The 21,959-nt window shown below is 38.3% G+C and overlaps 1 protein-coding gene across 2 annotated transcripts; it reads left to right on the plus strand.

The window, feature by feature from the left end:
- Positions 1-262: 262 nt before the first annotated feature.
- Positions 263-20,149, plus strand: syt9a (synaptotagmin IXa). Of its 2 annotated transcripts, XM_042417353.1 has the most exons (8): positions 263-489; positions 614-916; positions 8,531-9,026; positions 9,243-9,798; positions 16,622-16,742; positions 16,841-17,012; positions 17,226-17,355; positions 19,478-20,149. In XM_042417353.1, the coding sequence occupies exons 2-8, from the start codon at positions 769-771 to the stop codon at positions 19,544-19,546; spliced, it is 1,692 nt and encodes a 563-aa protein (XP_042273287.1). In that variant the 5' UTR covers positions 263-489; positions 614-768; the 3' UTR covers positions 19,547-20,149. The 2 variants fall into 2 exon arrangements, with proteins under 2 accessions (XP_042273287.1, XP_042273294.1); XM_042417360.1 differs by lacking the exons at positions 263-489; positions 614-916 and adding an exon at positions 1,698-1,751.
- The last annotated feature ends 1,810 nt before the right edge of the window (positions 20,150-21,959 follow it).

Raw genomic sequence — 21,959 nt, forward strand, 5'->3', positions numbered from 1 at the left:
GGAGTGACAGCGCTGGTTTTAATGGTTTCAATGGTGCGGTTCCCTTTCCTTAATTTACACAGAACTTACATATGCAGCGTATTATGAGTGGCTTTTAAGTGTTACATTGCTTGTTGTACCTTAAAAAAAGAAACTACTATCACAAAAAAGGGAGAAAAAACACGTCATTCTCTGATTGGCCACGTGCAGGCACGTAAAACCACACCAGGTTCGTCTTAGCGGAGAAGTGATCAGCGATTTCCACAGGTAGTGCTCTCATAAACCAGCTAATTCTCCTCAGAACAGAATGCTGCTCAACTTTCCAGAGCTTTTCACCGTCTGAACGCGTAAAGACATTAGGCAAACAGACGACGGAGCGCCTGGTGCAAAGATTCACTGGAGCGAGAGTCCGGCTTTGAAGCGCGCACGCATTTCAGCACCTTGGACAGCGCGCGGCGCCGCAGTGGCAATGCGTGGATTCAACCGGTGGCTTCCAATCAAAGCAGCAGTGTGAGGGGACCATTTGACTGAATATTACATAAAAAAAAACTCTTTGTGTTGCACACGTAGGAAAGGCTACATGCTCTCTGGATCACTTGGACTTATTTTTTTTTTCGATCTTTCTAATACACAGCCGTTTCCATCGTACTGGTAGGCGTGCCGCTGGATGAGTGGTTGACTCCAGAAGCCGTGCTGAGCAGCGTGGAGTAGGTGTCTGTCAGGCGGGCGAACTGGTGTGGTGGTGGTGGTGCCTAAGAGACCCTCCATTTATAAGGATGCTGGTGGGAAATGCCTGGAGACAGAGATGACGAGATTTGTCAAAAGGCACTTGAACTCCTGTCAGATCTTTGTTCGAAAGGGGAAGTGCAGAACGATAACTGTCTGGATTTTATCTACTATTTCCGAGACCTTGCCAGGCCACGATACACGGATTCAGGTGAGGCATCATTTGATTCAAACATTGCATTGAATAGAAGTGATGTGTGACTTTTTTCATTGAACGTTCTGCGCCTAAAACTCGAAAGGAGGTTCAAACATTTGTGCTTTTTCAACAGCCATCCCATGTTTGAAAATTCGGTCAGCACCATTTCCCCACACTAATTAGCTAATTAATTATCCGATTTAATTATGTCATTTTTCTTTTAACAAAAATGCATTTGCACGGGGACAGCCTCTACTTTTCACTGACAGCCAAACACGAGGTTTGAAATTCTAAGTTATGATTTACAATCTACAAAGCCCAGTTAATTCTTGACACTTTTGTTCACAGGAACTGGTATAGTGCCATCGTGGAGTCACAGAGCGACACACATCATATAAAACTGGTGCATTCTCTACCATGGATGAGTTGATCCTGCACCTGTGCTCGCCGGTAGCAGTTACTATAGTTGCACGTTTATTGCATTCTGCTTCTGCAAAAGTTTACTTTAGATTACTTTTTTTTTTTTACGTTTTACCCAAAACCTGTATGTGAAACATTCATTGGATTGACTTATTGAACTCGCTAAACTGTATTGTAGAAAAGGGAGGCGTGTATTTTCTGAAAACCAGCGCGCACATTCAGTCACATGTGAAAAATGTATGTGAACATACAGTCACGTTTTCTAATCACCAATACGCAGGCTAATCACCTTCATCTGATTCGTTTGCATGCATGTGTGTCTGTCTGTGTGTGTGTGTGTGTGTGTGTGTGTATGCGCGCGCGCGCGTGTGTGTGTGAAGAAGACAGAGAAAAAGCGTGTGACATAATGTGAAGGAGCGAGAGAAGCACAGTAAGTGCAGTCCCCCACATACCGGTCCACTCATTCTTCTTTCATTAGTTTGAATTATTATTCATCTTTATTCAACACATAAAAGCCCTTTGAGAATCCTCACTCATTTCCTCATGCTGTCATTCTCTGCAACCTTTCCTTCAACATTTTTCTTCTTATTTCCTCAATTCCCTAATCTCCCAGCTTCCACCTCTCTCCCCTCATTCATCATACACCCTGTCTTGTCGTTTTCATTGCAGTGACACTTTCAAAAGTGGAACTGCTATTATAGGTAGCGGTGTTAGCCATCAGGATGGCTTGCCTATGAGGTTTAATTTCAGTTCCAGTTGGCATGTGTCACCCAGCATGATGGCAGCACTCATAATAGAATGACAAGGGAGGTAGATAAAAGAGAAAGGGCAGGTCCAACGCCATGTGACCCAGAGTTCAGGGTTAGATACAAAGCAGAGCTGGTTGGGGTTCAGTGTCTTCCACAAACATTTTTGACTCTCAAACTGCCTCTGGAGGGACAATATAAGTTTTGAATGGAATTTCATTGAATTGTACATAAATCATAATGTTGACTTGATGGTGGGTTACATGCCAGAATATTTCTTGGCTGGGTGCAGTGACTATCTGCAATCTCTGCTGGTGGCCTGGCCACCTCATGACGATGACAAGACTCCAAGAAGTCACTGCTCTCAGCCAAGAAATCATCCTGACCCACGTAAAAACAACTTGACATTTTCACACTTCATTTTATATACAGATTAAACAAACAAGATATAATGTGTTAATCCATGTGATTTAGGTGAATTTTGTTACCTTTGTACAGAACCAAGCTAACTGTTTCCCCATTTTTATGCTAAGCTAAGCTAACCGGCTGCAGGTAGTAGCTTTGTATTTATCATACAGACAAATAGGTGGTATTGATATTCTCATTTAACTTTTGGCAAGCAAGCCAACTATTCTTTCGAGGATTTAGCATGTGCAAAAACATTTAGTAGCGGTTCTAAAATTAGGACTCTCAAATTGCCCTTGAGGGACAAATTAAGTATTTTGAATTTAATTGATATAAAACATAATATGGACTTGTTGACAGGGGATTATGTGCTGGACTCTTTCTTGGTCAGGTGCGGTGACTTTCTGCAGTCTCTGCAGTTGCCTGGCCACCTCACAGAAATCCAAATCCGGACCCAAAGTGCAGCGGTTTTTAATTGTAGCCATTTAATTAGTGAGATTAGTGAAACACCATGTCTATGCAACAAGGGTCCTGTGAGGATAGAAATCAGCACTCTGGGCCTTTGAGAACAACCAATCCCAGCCACTCATGTGTAACATGCTATGTTGTGTTCTCTGTATGGGTATTAGCTGTACTAAAAGAGGAAAAGTGTGTAATTTCCAATAATTGTTTGCTTTTTATTCATACATAGGTACAGTATGATAAAGGCAAATAACATCTCAGGAGGTAGAAGTTCCATATACTGCTTTTTCAGCACTTGCTTGCCTCCCACAGTATTGCACCTTTGAAAGTCCTGTGCTCTAAAATTGGTCTGCGCTCTTTGTTGTGATACAGTCTCTGAATCCTTCCAGAGGTCTATAGATTTTTCTCCGCCAGGCAACACTCTGGCAGCCTGCCAACCTGACAGTGGGCTCAGTGTCCTCAGATGACAAGTCACTCAATTTCTCCAGATTATTCTCCCAAATCACACATACTCTGGTATTCACAGAATACCAGAGCACAAAAAGGACAGTTTGTCCACAGAGTTCCTGTGTGAGGTCTTATGACAGCGCCCACACACAGTATTAGTGTGGTCCTGTATTAGGCAGTCCCTTTGGTTTTGGAGGCCCAAGATACCTTGCCTACATAAACTATTCTAAATGCAAAACTATTATTGTCAAACCTATGATAGAAAGATAAACCAAGTTTTACAGTTCTTTTTAGTTGATGTTTAAAGTGTTATCTTTAAATAAGCTTTCCAGGTCGGATTCAGTTCAGGATGATTCCTGGTTGCATAAGATGTTGTGTGATTTCAATAAAACTCTGAAAGCATGTGTTTTTCTCTTGGTGAGAAATCTGTGTCTGTCACACCAATCAGATATAGAATCATCAAAGAACTGAAACAGAAATACCACTGAAATTGCATGCAGCTCATTTAGAGGATGGAGATGAGATCTTAACAAAATATATAAATACTAAACTGCATAATTTAAAACAACAAACTCGTATGGTAAAAAAATTGACAGAGCACATCTGATATCCTGGATTTCCTATTGAGACGCAGTGCTATTGGAAAATAAATAAAGCTGAGAAGATTAAATGGGATAGTTGTGTTTTTTTTTTTACTTGTAACACATTCTCCAGGCCTCAGTGAGGACATAGCAACAGCTCTACAACACATAATGGTAATATCGTCTTCTTATACAGTTCCAGTGCAAGGTTTGGACACACCTTCCCATTCCCTTGAATGAGAAAGTGTGTCGAAACGTTTGACTGATACTGTACTAAACTGTATGTCTGTCAGCTGTGACACAGGAGAGGAATAGTGTATCTATGGGGTGTTATTGTAGCAATATTATTTGCAAATATGTGTGGAGAGTTGTGAGACTGTGTCTCAAAATATGTGCATGTAATCATATTTGTAAATGTGTAAAAGAATCTAAATGCGTACAGCAAATTGTGAATAAGTAACAGATTTGTCTACACATTCACAAATCTTGATACACTTGCAAATCTGAATACACATTTGCAGATTCCTGTACAAATTCACAAAATTCAGTGTGTATTTAGAGATTGTTTTACACTTTTAAAAAATCTGATTGTGCAAATAATATATACTGTTTTAAAATTCTAGATAAAAGTAAAACCATGCATTAGTCATCAAGGTGTTTTAGATATGCCCTGTTATTTCAGGCACTGTTATCTTGTGTGATGCATTAATTTAGATATACATTGTGTGTCATTATGCTGATAATGATCACAGTCAATTTACAATCACCTATACCTATAATATTATAATATAATTAACTATAATAATATAATTCACCTGAGAAGGTATGTCCAAACTTTTGACAGGTTCCATATATATATACTGTATATACAGTATGCATATAATAACATTATCATAAAGCTTATCATTAAGTCAACAAGAAACTGAAAAGGTACATGGTAAGTTCATCAGCTCATACACAAATATTGTTATTGTCTACATTCTCTATGCTGGTAACCATTAGGGGAAATTCAATTTGAAATGACGTTCAACTTGATTATAATGATTATCATTATCATTATCTCTGTTAACCAGATCAGTATGCATTTCTTGTGAAAAGGCTGATATTCTGGAGTTTTCGGCTACTAAATTGAGTAGGCTTCTCTTACTATTAGTCACTCAAGAAAAGCAATCATTAATGTCTCTAAACTGAAATTGGATAATTTCACTAATCACTATGATTAAACTAATTATACTAATTATACACTAATGACTTTTCTTTTGAGTTACTTTTTGGAAAAACCAGGCAAACTGCATCAATATGAAAGGTCCACACATAGATGAACACAAAATCCCTTTGCTTTATTAAGCAAGTAATCGTGTGTCAGCACAAAAACTGGGCATAAGTCTGTATCACTGCCCTCGCACAGAACGAGGCACAGCGAGCCAATAATAGGCATGGTCAGGATGATACAGCAGACTGAAGCTATTAAAAAACACTGCAAGAGCCTGTACTCAGATATAGATTTACCTCATGTATTGCCTCAAACTAAAATATTTCAATACAGTAAATGAAAGTAAACATTACAGCAGCTATAGGAGTGGCTGAGAAGTTCACCTGCACAGTAACCACAAGATAAGAATACATAGATTGATGAGCAGAGGCCTGCAGTGTCTTATAATGTACTGCATCAACAAATTACATATGCCACAATAAAAGAGTTGGTAAAGTAGACCAACAATGCATAAACTGGACAGACTTTCTTTACAGAAAAAAATGGGGCACCTTAACATGAAATGTCTGTCTTCCCAGCTTCAAACTGTCTTCACTACAGTTGTTGCTGGGCAACAGATCACTCCGGCACATGTAAATTAACATTATAGTAAAACAATATAATTTTTTATGAATAGGTGAATTAATGTGAATTAATTTAATTGAACACCATAAGAGAGTGTAGAAAAACTATCAATATGGAACACATGTAACCTTATGTAACATTTTCACTACAGGTCAATACATATAATGTGATTACACAGTGACTATTTAACAGTAAAACTCTATGTCAAAATGTGACAGTAATGTACACCTTAACACTAGTCATTTTATGTGAACATCTACCATAAGCCACAAATGTATTAGTATTTACGGTAGGTTGCTGATATGAGGCTATGAATGAATTTGACTGTGAGGAGACTGATAGATATTAAAGAAAAAGTTCACATTTTTACAAAGTCTATCTTAACACAATACTCACATGTTCATACATACGCTAAAAGAGTTATGGGTCGCTGTAATCATTCCTGTTTGTAGAAGTGATCAGCCCTAGCACAACTCCTTTGTAAGAAATGAGGGTAAAAATCCACAGTCCTCTGTGCAAACCTGCATTACATACTTCAGACAAAGCTAATATGAGACTTCAGAAGTCTGAGTTAGTGTCTTTAGTCTTTTTAGGGGATAATTGCCTCTTTGTGTCACCATCTTTTGCCACAGCTCAGCGAGGAAGCACAGTCTTGGGAAACCCAAAGACAGAATATAAGACTGTAACTTTGGAAGATACAATATTCTATTTTGCTAACTCAGACTGGTGAGGCCTTAATATTAGCATCATCTGAACTTTCAACTGCATTTTGCACAGAATGAGAAACACTTCACAGCCAGTTTGGAGAGGAGGTATGAACATGAGTAACATAGACTTGAAGAAAATGTGGACCTACTGGTTAAGAGAAGAAGACAGCAAAACCTGATGACTTCCATTAACTGCTCTGTTTTGACATATCATGCATTGAAATTGCAGAGTATGGCAATTAATGTAATCTTTGCTCTTGAAGGCTAGCAAATGGACTAGGATGGTATTAAAGCACTTTAAGGTTCAGAACACTATATGTAATGTAAGTTATTATTTGACCACATTATCATCATCTACTAATTGCAAAGCAACTGCCTCTTACATTTTACTCTCCAGTGGATATATACTGTATGAAAGGTACTTTGCAGTGATAAGATTTAATTAAGCTGCACTGAGTGAGCATCTGTAAGACACCATATCGCTCATGTGCAGACTATGTTTTCACAAAGATAAAAATTAGTTATGTTGTGAACTGCATTCAGTTATCTTTTTGTTGAGTGATTAAAGTAATCATCACTTAATCTTCTTTTTTTGACTCATAAAAATCTAAGCATGGACAAATGCACAGAGAATGAGGGGGCTCAGTACAGTAGATTGTGACTACCTGTGATAATAACACATAATGAGAGACAGTCTTAAAATAATCACAGAAATGCACTCAATCCTTAATACGATGTGATCTACAGTACTCTGAATGCGAACCTAATCTCTACTGGTAAAACACACACTACAATAATGATCAAAACATTTTAAAGCGAAATCTCACACCAAAGCACAGTGAATGACTATGTTTTTGTGGCACAAATTAGTGAGATTTATTTTCCATCATAAACTCTGTTCAGGTTGTCTTACAAACCACATAAAAGAGATTATGTTAAATGTTTTGTGTGATCACTTTGTTTCTTGTGTTCAACCCATCAGAGTTCTTAAAGATGGCTCATGGCTTTAAATGTATAAATCTGAGTATAAAGCTATAAAGCTGAGATGATTCAGAAAGCCCTTGATGACTCTGTTGGTTCACACCTCACCTCCCTTTCCATGGTGACTCGCACACCCTGCCGGGTGTAAACAAATGCACTGCAGAATTATTCTGTGTCATGCTTTCAATCCATAAACTCTGACTTGACAGACAGCTTGGTGTGATGCTCCTGTGAAACCTCTATGCAGTTACTGCACATTTACTGGAACGTGTGGTTAAACTACACCTACAGAAGACTTTGTAGGTCTGGTTGGATTGTATTACATGGTCGAATAATGACAACCAAACTGTTATCTTTAAATGGAAGTTGAAGCAGTCTCCGTAATTTGCTGTTATGTGTTTTGTATAACAACTGCCTGACAGAAGAGATGCAGCTACAGTTTATAAAGTAGGCAGGGGTTTTTGGTTGGCTTCTACTACTTCTACTTTAAACTTTTAAACATGGTTAAAAATGGCTGTGAATAGCAGCTCAACACTTTGACAGTGTTATAGTATTACAATGTAAGTTTATGAACAAGCATTTGCTGCTGCTTTTGTTTTTCAACACATGCTATTACTCCTCTGTTATCAGCAAAGGACTGGAAATTACAGCTTGGGGTACATCCCACTTGGGGCGGGGGCAGATATGAGGCTCCAGAGGATAATTAACTAATCCTAATTAATCTTGTCGAGGATTCTTTGCAACAATTTAGAAAACAAAAGGAGCAAATTCCATGGAACGTTAACTCTACTGTTGTGATTCAAGGTTTTTGTTAGGCGGTGCTTAGTGGCGGGATTTAAAGACATTCTAATGAAAAAACTATCTATTTTAGTAACACTATGATAAGATTATTGTATTGTATTGAGATTTAGAACTACTTAATACATAAAAGTTGCTAATGATAATGGTGGTTAATGAGTGTGCCTGTAATAAAACTTTGCAACAAAAAAGAGAGCAAACAGAACTCACTGTCTGATTCTTATTATGTCCCCTCAAATTCTCAGATGTATCGGTGAGTCTGCTGTCACTGGTAGTGACAGCTTGTGGCTTGGCCTTGTTTGGGGTCTCCCTCTTTGTCTCCTGGAAACTCTGCTGGATACCATGGAGGGAGCGTGGGCTCTCCCCCACAACCAAGGAAGTCCATGGGCACCTGAACCCCACCATGAGCCCTTTGCCCTCACAGCCTGCACCCAGGCAACCAGTTTATACGGCTGTGGACCCCCCCTCGCACAACCGCCGTGAGTCGTTGCACTGCTCCATCGCCAGAGAGCCCACTCCAATGGCATCTGTGGTTTCGGTGGAGGCTCCGGTGACACCCGTATCGCCACCACCTGTGGTCATGGCCACACCAGAGGCAGCTATGAAGATCAGTCACACATCTCCAGACATTCCACTGGACGCCCAGAATAAAAGCCGGGAAAATGGGGTTCACACTAACCCTCGTATGCAGAGACAGACTACTGAACCTCCACCCTCCGGGCGCTCAATGTCTGAAATTGGGTTAGTTTGACATTCTTGCTGTTTTGGGTTTTTTTGCCTCTATCAGATCTACCCATGTTTTCCTTGGAAAGCTTGTAATTCTTGTTTACATTGTACTGATACATTCATATGTGTTTGAACTGCTCATTCCTCTTCTGCATGTCTCTACATGCCTATTGTGATTATACCTGTTGATGTTGTGCTGTGATATTTGTTGTTGATTTGCTTTGTCCACAGACAAGGGTCCATTCGCAGACATATGAACCTGTCCAACCCAGACTTCAATGTGGCCCAATTCCAAAGGCAGGATTCACTCACTGGAATGGGGCTTGGCCTCGGCCGTCTCAAACCAGAGCTCTACAAACAGCGCTCCCTCGAGGGGGATGACAGCAGTCGCAGAGGTGGAGGCTGTGGACGCCTCCACTTTATCCTAAAATTTGACTGCGACCTTGAACAGTTGATTGTTAAGATTCATAAAGCAGAGGACCTCCCAGCCAAGGACTTCTCTGGAACCTCTGACCCTTACGTTAAGATCTACCTGCTGCCTGATCGGAAGACCAAGCACCAGACCAAAGTGCACCGCAAAACGCTGAACCCTGTGTTTGATGAGGTCTTCCTGTTTCCTGTGGCCTACTCGGAGCTTCCCACACGTAAGCTGCACTTCAGTGTCTATGACTTCGATCGTTTTTCACGCCATGACATTATTGGCCAAGTGGTTGTGGACAACTTCCTGGATCTGGCAGATTTCCCCAGGGAGACAAAACTCTGCCGGGAAATCCAGTACGTCTCCTCGGTAAGTAAACATTTACGCTCAAAATTATGTCATGTTCACTTAGATGTGCCATGTTATATTTAACTGTTATTTAAATCATAAATGTAAAAGACAAGAGAGTTGATATTTTGCAACTTCATTGTGAGATAAATATTTTGTGTCAGCATAGTGTGTCTCACAAAGACAGTATAAAGAGTAAAATAAAGATGACTGATTCTTTAACACACTGAGCTGTCAGCTTTGAATAAACGGGAGAAGAATTAGTTGGTAGGTAAGGTGAATAGGTCTCACTTTGAAAAAGACGATTTCCTTGATGACTTTGCTCTTCCTCTCCCCACTGATGAAATGGAGAGTCTTGTAGCATTGACTAAAGTGTCTGATCAATACTAGACAGTATTTTAGAGACAAGCCTTTTTTAAATAGTTTCTTTCAGTGTATTTTATTTCCATTATACAGTAGATGCCTATTTTGTGCCTTTTTTTATACACTAACAAAACATCTCAGGCATCTGTATTGATATATTCTTTGTAGAACACTTCATAACATTTTTTGAGAGAAAAAAAAAAACCTTCTAGATTTAACCTCACCTTTCATTTGCAAGAGCTGATCGACAAAATTTGTATTCCTTTCTTCTATAATAGCAATTATTATTGCACACAGCCAGTTGACACGGGTGAAGGACAGTGAGGCATTTTCATTAGGAAACACATTTACTGCATCTACCACCACTTATCTAAATTCAGTGCCTTCTGCTGGGACCACCCATTTGCCAAACAGATGTAAATGAAATTCAGTGTGAGACTGCCTAAGGTCAATGGGATTTAAAATCCCTTGCCATGGCACATTACTAACACTACTTGTGTGTGTGTGTCTGTGTGTGTGTGAGAGTATGTCTTTGTAAAAGCCAACTTGCGTACGAGGGTCATACTTAAGTATGAGGTCACCCATGCCACTATATGCTTTACCAGCTCTCTTAAATGTTGTCACTGTCCACACAAGTCAGAGCTATTGATCATATTTTCGACTGTTTGCTATTATTGTTGACCTGTACAGCTGAAAGATATCTGACAATCTATTGAGTCATAGACAATATGTGCAAATATTAATGAGTATAATCTTCTAGTGATTGCCTCATTGACAAGCAGGCATCTTAGTGTGAGAGCTTAATTAGATGTAATGCTGAATTGATCCTGTTGATCCTTTACTTGCATTAATAAAATTACCATTGATTGCTCTAAACAATTTATTTCATCCCAGGAAGGTCAGTGATGCAAGATCAATGACGCATAGATATTTATATTAAGATGGATTACATTTTTAGCTCTGGCCCTTGGTTGTAATCACTGAAGTAACTGCTGAGATCTTGGAATGAGGCAAGGTTGCTAAAAATAGGTCCAGCAGGGCAACAAACATGGTTGGTCAGTCTATAAACTGAGGTGGATGTTTGCAGCAGACAGTTTGGATCATAATTTCAGTGTTCGCCTTCGTTTTGTCTTTCAATAAAGTTTGACTGACCAGGGGTTTTGTTTACAATTGTCTGCCTCATCATGTTTGTTGCCCAGATGGACCTATTTTAAGGGGAGTCACAGCCTCTCAAGATCTCAGCACTTAACTTTGATAAGTGCAGTGTTATCATAACCGTTAGCGTGAGTCTGTCTCTTGTGTCTGCCTCCACTGGTATCCAGGTTTGTTTCCTGCAGCTCTGTTCCTAACAGCATATGCAAATGACTTATCTGCACTGCAGCCATTTCAGTTTAATGAGCTTTGTACTTGTGTGCCTTACTGATCCATTGATCCACTTGTCAATCCAGGCTAAATACAGCAAGTATAATAATGTGGTGTTTGAAATTTAGCCAGGAAATTTTTTTTAAAAAGTGTTAAAATCTTGAAACTTGTTAATATGTGTTTCTGCTTTGGCATCTCACATAAGAGAGCTGAATAATTCAATTTTCATGACCATTTTCATAGTCTTTCATGCTTTCCTTCAAAATAACGGCTCCATTGTGTAGAATTTTTGTGTAAGAATCTTATTATATCTGCCAGATGGTAGTCTTGCTTTACAAGAACAGAAATGCATACGAAAAGGCATCTAAAGTTGGTGAATAGATTTAAAAGCCGTATAATCATCTAAAATAAAAACAAATTATTTTTCCTTATGCAAAACAGGAAAAATAATGACTGATGACATAGTGAAAATTTCTCCCCACATTATTGACAGGGTTATATGCAAAACATCAACCACAATTGTAATGAGACTGATGTGGTTTTATTTATTTATTTTTGTACATGGATATTCTGTGGGGATGAGATGTGCACTACCCAACAATTTGAATGATTTGTTTTTATTTTAATGCAATCATGGAGTTTGAAACTGGAGTTTGAGTTTCAAAATCACTGTTAAATGTAGTCAAACTTGATTACCTCTACCCAACCTCAGAAAAATCTGAAATCAAATTTAGTGCTTGAAATCTGAATCGAAATAACCAGCCCTGGGGAATTCTGTTCCCCTCGTTCTGGCAGGCTGCAACTCACTAGCACTGAAACTGTACTGTACAGGTCAGTTTAACTGGCCAGCTTGCTAACCTTGCAGTGTATTCTCTTATTGATGAAACATAACATATATGTTGGTACTCTATGGCAGAAGAACACATCTATAGAGAATACACCCCTTACATTTGGCCATTACACTAGACAAGCAAACCTGCTAGAGGATTTTTTTTTTCAAAAAGACTGTGTGGCATATTGTAAGCATCCTTTTGTTTTAAAATCACACACGGTGATGTTATACAGTATAATAAATGTTACATTATAATAAAGGTGGATGGTAGGTCAAACTTTTTCCCCAGTTGTATGGATAACACTCCTTATATAAAAAATATCTAGGAAGCCAAGCAGTTGTAGGGAACTGCAGGGAAGCTACGGATCATTGCAGATGCCTGATAAGAAGCAAATGCAAATATCAGACAGGCAACTATGATGGCAGCCAAGTACAAAACATTACCTTTTTGAGCTGGGCCAGGAATATACATACAGTATATGTCAGTTGGTGCAATAAGAGGTGGTGGTGCACAGATACTGTGAGATTCATGATTCATGTCCTATCCCTGTGTAATTTTACACAGATTATTATGTCATTTCAGTCATAATAATCTCCACACGACTATCACTGATATTGTATAATGTTCAACATATTGTACAACTGTCAGGCAGTAGTGTGTTTTTCCACACAATGGGTGGATGAGGTAGAGGAACAATGATAATTTTTCTCCTAATTGATGTTTTTCTTTTTTTTTAATTTATGCGACTTCAGTGTTGAGCTCAAATCTGTCTATTCCGTAGGCTACCGATTACAGCAGATATCAGCTTGCCAAAATATGGCAAATGATCAAAGTAATACAGCCGATGGTGTACTGCAGATAGTCTCACATACGGTGCGCTGAAGACCATTAACAGCTTCCTACTCATGCCCTCCAAAAATACTGGAGGGCAGAATATTTCTGCTTTTCTCCCTCTCTCTCTCTCTTTACACACACACACACACACACACACGGTATACACCTGCTACAGTCTTCATGGGCTTGACAAACTGTGGAGCAGTGCGCTGAAATTCAGATATGTAGTTGCTTGGCTATACCAGGAAAAGACTGGCTCTTCACACAGTACAAGCTGTATGCAAGACCATTATAACCCTACTTGGCATCCACAAATACACCAGCTGTGCCCCACTTTCATGATACATTTTAATTCTAACTGGGTTTTCTGTTTATATAAGTGATAAAAATATAAAGCATAACCCTAGATTTTTGAGTAGAGTGTTAATAGACACGACTGCCTCACAATACAATGCACACAACACAGTTGATGCAAAATACTTTACAGCACAGACAGAAGTAGAGCAAATTAAAGAAGTAGAGTGCTCTCCCTGTACTTGTAGATCTTGGGTCACAAATTCTCACACCCTAAGCCTCTAATGAACCCTGTATGTCCACAGGGGCAAAGAACATGAACTTGACACCTACCTGCAGTCTAATCGATCTCTCATAAAGCGAAAGCAAGCAACAGCACTCCTCCCATATTAGGAGGGTGATTCTAATGCTTGCCTACAGTCATCTCTTTCTGCTAGTAAGTCATGGTCCTGCCTTGTGTGCAGCCAGTAACATGGGAATGGCCAGATTTGTTGGTTGTGCAAGTACATGCATATTTCAGTGTGCTCTGCAGTTGGAGTGGTCTCACCAGTAAAGTTCATTAAAGGGCAAAAAGAAATAGAATATAAGGATGTTTAGTTACAGTTGCAGGTGTCATTGAACAACAGAATCCCTTACAAAAAAGTGAGTATCCTGCACAATCGTTCTTAATTGGTCTCTATTTGATCTTTATACATTTATCATAAGATGTTTTTGGGATTTGCAGAAAAAAATAAAAACAGACCGCTAGTGAGTGAGGAGGAGAGGCAGTAAGATGTGTGTTCTGTCAGTGCTCCAGATAGAGACTTGAAGGGAATATTGATATCGACAAAAGTATTGATATTTTTGTGTAAACTCTCAACATATGGCTGTTTTGTGAGGCAGTGCTGATGCTTCTGCCCTTTTAATATTGATTATTAATCAGTGTTACCCAGCTAGAATAGAATGGTATGTGACAGGTAGTGATAGGCACCAGAGATTCACAGCATCTGGCTTGCTCCATTCTCACGCTGTTCAGTTTTTCCAATTTCGCTCTACTCAGCTCATGCACACCCACACACACGCACAGACTCTTACACATGCCCCAACATAACACATATACCCTCATATGCAAGACAATCACCTTAGGACACCAGTTCAAAGATAAGACATTTTACAACCAGTGCAGAAGAGCCCATTTGTCTTAATCACTTTAAAGAGTTATTGCCTTAATTGATAGAAACAACAGGATTATTATTAAATCATGATTGCTGGTGGGACTGACCATATGGTTCATTTGATTGCCAGATTTTGCTTGTTTTGCTTTTCAGTAGAGGCAGATTGTTTATTTTCATGATTTTAAAAATGACAAAGGTAATATACTATTAAATTATGTATGGTACTATTAAACTTTTAGTATGCTAGGGCATACACAAGTACAGAACAGTGAGTATAAATTGTGAAATTTGGGATATTACCCGATTATCATAGACTTGTAGTGTAACATCTGACATGCAGGTATTAAATGCCATGTTAAGTGCCTAAGAAGGATTCAGGAGCACTTGAAACACAGCACTAATCTCTCTCTTCCCACCTATATCTCAATTTGCTCAAAGACCATGGTCTATGAAGCAAGCCCACGAAATTCTTCTGGGATGTGGAATGCTTTTTCTGGAGGGGTTGTCAGTTAATCCATCATCCAAATTAAAATGCCTTATACCACAGCCTTGTTGAATACTTGATCTTGATAGTAATAAAAGACCCACACCAAGAAACAAGGTAATTTCGGTCTCAGGAGGGGAGACTCGTCTCTCTGTCTCTCTCTAAACACTCTCTCTATTTCTCAGTCTCTTTCCCTCCGCCTTGCTTTCTCTTTCTCACACTCATGCACACACATTCGCAGATACAGACCACAGATAAAAACAAGTGCCATGTCACAGAATAGGACATGTGTGCTTAGCCATGCTGACAAATGATAGAGACAAACAATTGATTCCCTTTTATAAAGTAAGAAAGGAGAGAGAGCATGTGTGAGAGAGTGTGTGAAACAAAGATGAAAATACTGAATGTATTCTTTTTTATTCAGACCATAATGAAATGATTATTTTCATAATGAAATTTCAATATGTTTCAATTTCCTCAAACTCTGCTAAGCCAAAACCATGCCTCAAGAGGTAACCCTGTTTTCAGAGAGGTGTTTTCTATGATTATTTTTTTGTTCAGTGAAGCTTAATCAACCAAGATCAACCATCCAATACTGTCTTGAGAGTCTGAGACACCCATCTAAAACATATTGCAAAAGTTAAACGTCATAAGGCAGATAGCGAGTAGACCTGTCCCTCTTAAGAAATGGAAAGCAAGAACATTTTTGTCTCCTCCCTTTTTACGGTAGCCAAGTGATCAACCACAGTTGCAAACACTTAGTAAAAATATGTGCTTTGGCTCAAAAACAAACAGCTGGCCATACTTTCCAGCTCAGGCAGTGAATGTTACATTACAAAGGCTAAGGAACCTTTGAAAAAGAGACTATTTTGCAAACGGAACGGCTTGCCTAAAATTGGATGTTATTCTTTCAGTCATGGTTAATGGAGCATCTCTACAAAGTCAATGTGTTATCACAGACTTTCAGGTTTTTGATTTTCACACACTGATTAAACTCATTGAACTTCCCTTCACAAATTGTTATAGCGAATGTTGATAACAGATGAAACCTGATTCAACATACCAACACAGTCTTCCTGGCATACCGGTAGATCAGTGAGAGATTCTATCGTAGGAGTTGTTGTCTTCACCAGACACGTTTGTGTGCTTTCTTGGTTCTCACTTCTTTAGCGGAGTTATTTTAAGAGCAAGTGATAAGTGAGCTTTTGCCTTTCTGAAGCTGAACAGAAGTCTCCGTCTCTGGTGAAATGGGGGAGGCTTTTATTAGAGCGATGTGACAGAAGGGAGTATTCCTTAACAGAAACCTGCTTCAACTCTGTAACCAAATGTCAGATGGCCAAGCCATTGTTCTGCAGTGGTACTAGAAATAATATCATTATCACTGAGATTAGACATAAGAGTGACATTGCTTTTATTGTAAGATAATTGTGTGACAATATCTGAATAATGTATCTTGAAATATGTCTTTATTTCACATTAAAGCTTAATGTACTATAAATGTGTTTTGTTTTATCTTATAGGATAATGTGGACCTCGGGGATCTGATGTTTTCGCTCTGTTATCTGCCTACTGCGGGCAGATTGACAATTACAATGATAAAGGCTCGCAATCTCAAAGCTATGGATATCACTGGTGCATCTGGTAATTAAAAACTGATACTGTGTGGATAACTACTGAGCCTCACCGCTACCCTGAATGTAAATGAATGTCTTCAATTTCTCTTTCTTCCATCTTCACAGATCCATATGTGAAGGTTTCACTAATGTGTGATGGTCGCAGACTGAAAAAAAGGAAGACATCAACCAAGAGGAACACTCTGAATCCGGTCTATAATGAGGCCATTGTTTTTGATGTCCCTCCAGAGAACATAGAGCAAATCAGCCTTTTGATTGCAGTGATGGACTATGACCGGTAAGGAACTTCTACCACGTTTTAATTAAGTCATACAATATTTACCTCTTTTATAAATGATAAACAATACAGGAATAGATATTTTTTGTGCATTTTAACAATTTTGTAAATTAATTTGATATTTTCATTTTTCTCAACACCTTATGCATCATTATTTTCACATCACAGGTTAGGCTGAGATCAAATGTTTTCTCTTTCCCTCTGCACCTACAGTGTAGGCCATAATGAGGTCATTGGTGTGTGTCGGGTTGGCAATGATGCAGACAACCTCGGTCGAGACCACTGGAGTGAGATGCTCACATATCCTCGAAAACCTGTCGCCCACTGGCATCCTCTTGTTGAGGTGAAGACTTTACTGTGATGGTTCTGACATGTCTCTTCATGCATGTATGAGGAATGACCAGATTTGACCAGAGGAATGACCAGATTTAATTTGCAACTAACATTATGAAAAAAGCAAACTGTTATGTACTGTAGCTTAACAGCAGCAGGTTTCAGTCCTCAGGCAGAAAGAGGCTGAATCTAACTAACAGTGAGAAATTTGGTAAATGACTATGATCTGCTTTTATCAGACTCTCAGACTTTTAAAGGACCAGTGTAATAAACTATTTGAGTCAGGAGATAGTTGCTGTACAATTCTAATGTACTTTTATTTTTTAGCTTATATAGGGAGGGTTTGTTAGATATTGTGGATATTTGTAGATATTTGTTAGATATAAGCCAATGCATGGAAAATGTAGCCTACATTTCCAGAAAATTAGTTTAATTTAGATAAGATAAGAAAATAATATAAAATATATATGACATAAAATAGTATGCCACCAACATTTTTAGCAAAATGCACTATAAAAGTGAAACGTAAAGACAAAATAATATAACTCAGGGGAAATAGAATGAAAGCTATTATTAATGAAAAACACACCATTTTAAAAAATAAGTATGAGCAACATGAAAGATTTAAAAGCAAGAAAATGAATCCCGTTTATCCAAAGCTGAAGAGAGCTGCTGGAAGAAAAAACTGGATCAAGTGTAACTGAATAAGTGATTAAGCTTATCACTGCCCGGTCATTAAGGCACAGTGGACTCATTAGTATTCACTGATACAGCAGTGTGTTGCTAAAATGAGGCAGCAAAAAGATTTTTGGCTAGCAGTAATGTGAATGTGGCTGTAAGCTGTCATTTGATAGAAGCAATTTTTTAATGCCAGAGCTGAAAAGTCGCCTTGAAACATTTATACAAATAAAACAGCAATATCTGATTTAATTATCTTCAGTGAAAGCAGAGTTTGTCTGAAAGTACATATCTGAATATGATAGCGGAAACATAACTTGCTCTAGAATGGATCAGATCTTCTGCCAAAGGTACTGAGGCAATGTACAGTGCCTAGTGTAAAATTGTGCTTTTTTAGACTAAAAAGCTAGTTTTAAGCCCACAGTTATCTTGCCAATTTATTAGACTGTCAGGTCCCTATACAGGACAGGCCCCTTGCCTTTCATAGTGTGCCAGTTCACTCAGTCTTTATCGTCTTTCTTTTTTTAGATAGTGCAGAGGGAAACCAGGGAGAGAGAAAGAGTAGACTTGACGTGATTTGGCCTCAGGCATGAAGGGCTACATGTGGTTCCAGAGGAGAGCCAATAAGCTCTGTGGGCAGTACTTGTGTGATAAAAAAAATGAAAAGTAAAAGAAAATGGGTGAAGCAGAGAGCTATATAGAACTGATATTCTGTCAGAGAGGAAGGAATCTTACTGAGAATTTGAAGGATGGTATTTCTGACCTGTGCACTCAGCCTGGAATAATGGTTTTATTGGGTGTATTTGTGTGAACATCAAAGGTCTGCACCTGCAAAACACAAAGAGACAGCAAGAGTCTGAGGAAATGGAAAATTGAGCTTGTTATGTTTCTTTCAGGGCTATTAGAGTATGTAGTACTTTGAAATCTTCACTGGAGCCTCAAGAAACCACATTTATTATTTACTTCCTCCCAAGTCATTTCAGTCAAAGTTGTTCTGTCTTCTCAAGTCCTTCATCCTCTTCTACGCTACTCCAAAAACTGCAAAGTAGTCCTAATATGCCAATAGGTTTCAAATGCTGATCTGTTTACATGTTTGCCTGCCAAGTAAGCCACTTTTCTCTGCAAAAGCTTTTATCATTTTGCTTGCAGTTGGCATACAAAACAATCACAGCAACAAAGTCTATTCCAATAAAAATAAGTGCATGCATAAATAAACTGACCTTACAAAAATAAAAAATGGAAATTCACTCTTTGTTTCTGTTGCCGGTAAGTACATTTGTTTGGAGGTTTGAAAATGTGGCCCTGTTTTATATATATATATATATATATATATATATATATATATATATATATATGAATGTACATCTGTTTATTTCACTATGTGAGATTTTTTGCAAATGCATAGATCAACTCTAACTGTAGTTACATTGTTTCTGCTTGACTTGTCTTTGCAGTACCAGGGGACCACAGGTAGTAGCCAGGGAGGATCCTGTAATTCTCTGAGGACGCCTCCTTCTCCGTAGCCTTGAGCAAGAATTTAAATAAGAGTATCGATCAACCTGAAGCCTCGGCTGAACCTTTGGACAGTGGTGCTGCAGAGTGCAGCACACACATGGTCCTAAAAGAAGAATACAGACATCCATAATACTATGGAGTTTGGAAAAGAGAGACATAAACTGTCTTGAGCTCTGCTCAACTGGATCAGTTGCATGTTGAATGACCGCAAAGATGAATGTTTTCTTTTCTATAATGTTCCATAAGAAAAACAACAGGTGTATGCAGACATTTTAAGTCTGTGCTATTCCTGGGTTTATACAGTAGTTACTGTTTTTTACATAGTCTTGTTACTTGTTTTATTGAGGTGAGTCTGTATTTGCACAATGTACTTACAACCAGTCGAACTGCCATTCTGTTTTTTAATTTGGTGGTGAATTGGTGCATGAGGTCATGGTTTAGTGGGATATCCTCTTCTCTTTCTGTTTCTATTTTGGGAATACGATGTGTTGTTCTGTCAGTTGATGTGCAGTGGCAGTTAATTTCTAGACAAACTATCTGTAAGTAAATATGTTAAATGTTATCAATAAATATTATTCCATAAAAAAAACAACCATTGTTGATCTTCGCCAATTAAGTTTGTGTGCAATAGAATATAATTGTAAAATCCGTTTTTTCCCCTCCATTTTTGGTTTATTATTTGGTTATTTTTTTATTTTTATTTTTTTTTTACTTCTTTTCAAGAATCTTTTTTTTTTTTTTTTTAAATCACACTGTATATTCCTTAGTGATACATAATGGACAACCAAAACATCTGTGAAACAATAAAATATGGAAATTAAAATCTAAAAAGAGTTTTCAAACAATTATATCATAAGAAAGTTGTAACTTATTCTGCAGCATGTATTACTGTTTAAAATAAATGTATAAGAAGTACAATAAATAAAAAAGGCAGCCAAACAGATTTCTGTAACAGGCAAGAAAGGCTGCTTGTGTAAGCAGATTATGAATGCCTGTAGGCACAGCACTCAAATGAATGTTTGCCAAATTAGCAACTACTCTAAAGCAGTTTAGGGGGAAAAAAACAACTTGGAAATACATTATCACAGCACACATTTGCAACGGTTTCCCTGGTAGTGAGCAATCAATTTAATTTTAGCCACGGTGTTGAATGGTCATGGGAAACACTCTAACGTACTTCTCATTATTTGGCAAGTTGCTGGTGAGCAGTAAACTCAACAGCTATGGCTCTGTTTTGTATGTAAATGGGAAGTGGTTAGAAGTTTGATACAATCTTGTTGCATCCAGGAGTTTGTCTGACTCTGGGTGAGTAGGAAAAATAGTAACAGTCTCCACAAACTGCACTGTCCTCCACTGTCATAATATTAGGCACTACAATGACTGCTGTCGAATCATTTCCCAATGTTCTTTTTTCTTTTCTTTCCCTTATTCTTCCAATTTAAAGCAGTCAAATCCCTTCATACTGTTTTCTCATTTCATTTGCTTAAAAGGCTTAAGAGCAGCACTTCTCTCTACTGTGCCTATTTTGATGTTACATTTAGGCTTATGCTGTTCTATTTGCCTTGTGTGTTGGTAAGAGGCCAGCCCTGGCGGTGAGTGGAAGTCACAATAAAATTTCGTCACTGCAATAAAATGTCTTTCATTTATTATTACATGCACACACTACATCCTTCAGGCTACATACATTACAGTGCTGTTTTAATGGAGAATTGAAAACTGCAGGAAGCATGATCCTCAGAACAATTGTGTTTTCAAAACAGCCAGAAGGAAGAGACATTTTAATCTGTGAGCCATTTCACATTTATGATGCATTTTCATCAAAATATTACACCCATATAAAGAAATACTGTTCTTTACGTTCACACTGTGATAGACAGTTTTGGTGTAATGTGTTTGGAATGTAGGTTAAAAACAATTCTTATATGAATCAGGACAACATTTGCCTTTTTCCATTACTCACATTTGTATTGTGGTAACATAAAATGTAATGCCCAGCAAGAAGAGCAACAGTAAAAAACAGAACTACAAAATATTAATAGGATGTACAGAGAGAGGAGCCAAGAAAAAGCATGGCATTTAAAAAATGTAGAAACTGATATGGCTTATTGAGAGTGCCCAGTTCTTCCAAAGTTTGGGGACCTTCATTTGAAATGGTCAAACTTCCCTTGAAATACCGTGTAAAAGAGATTTTAGGAATGCCAGAAGCGACTGTCTGACTTACATGTATACCCCAGTGTGTAAAAGGTTTATAGGCATATGCTGGGGCCAGACCACTAGCTTGTAATAATGTAGGAATCCAGTGCAAGGAGGCTGCATTAAAATGGGGGTTTGTGGTCTCTTTTCTTAGCCTCTTTTAAGAGCTGAGCTGCTCCGTTATGTGAAAACTGCAACAAGGACACAGATTGTGACAGTAACTGTTGT

Source organism: Thunnus maccoyii, chromosome 1, assembly GCF_910596095.1.
Source record: "Thunnus maccoyii chromosome 1, fThuMac1.1, whole genome shotgun sequence".
In the NCBI taxonomy this organism is placed as follows: Eukaryota; Metazoa; Chordata; class Actinopteri; order Scombriformes; family Scombridae; genus Thunnus; species Thunnus maccoyii.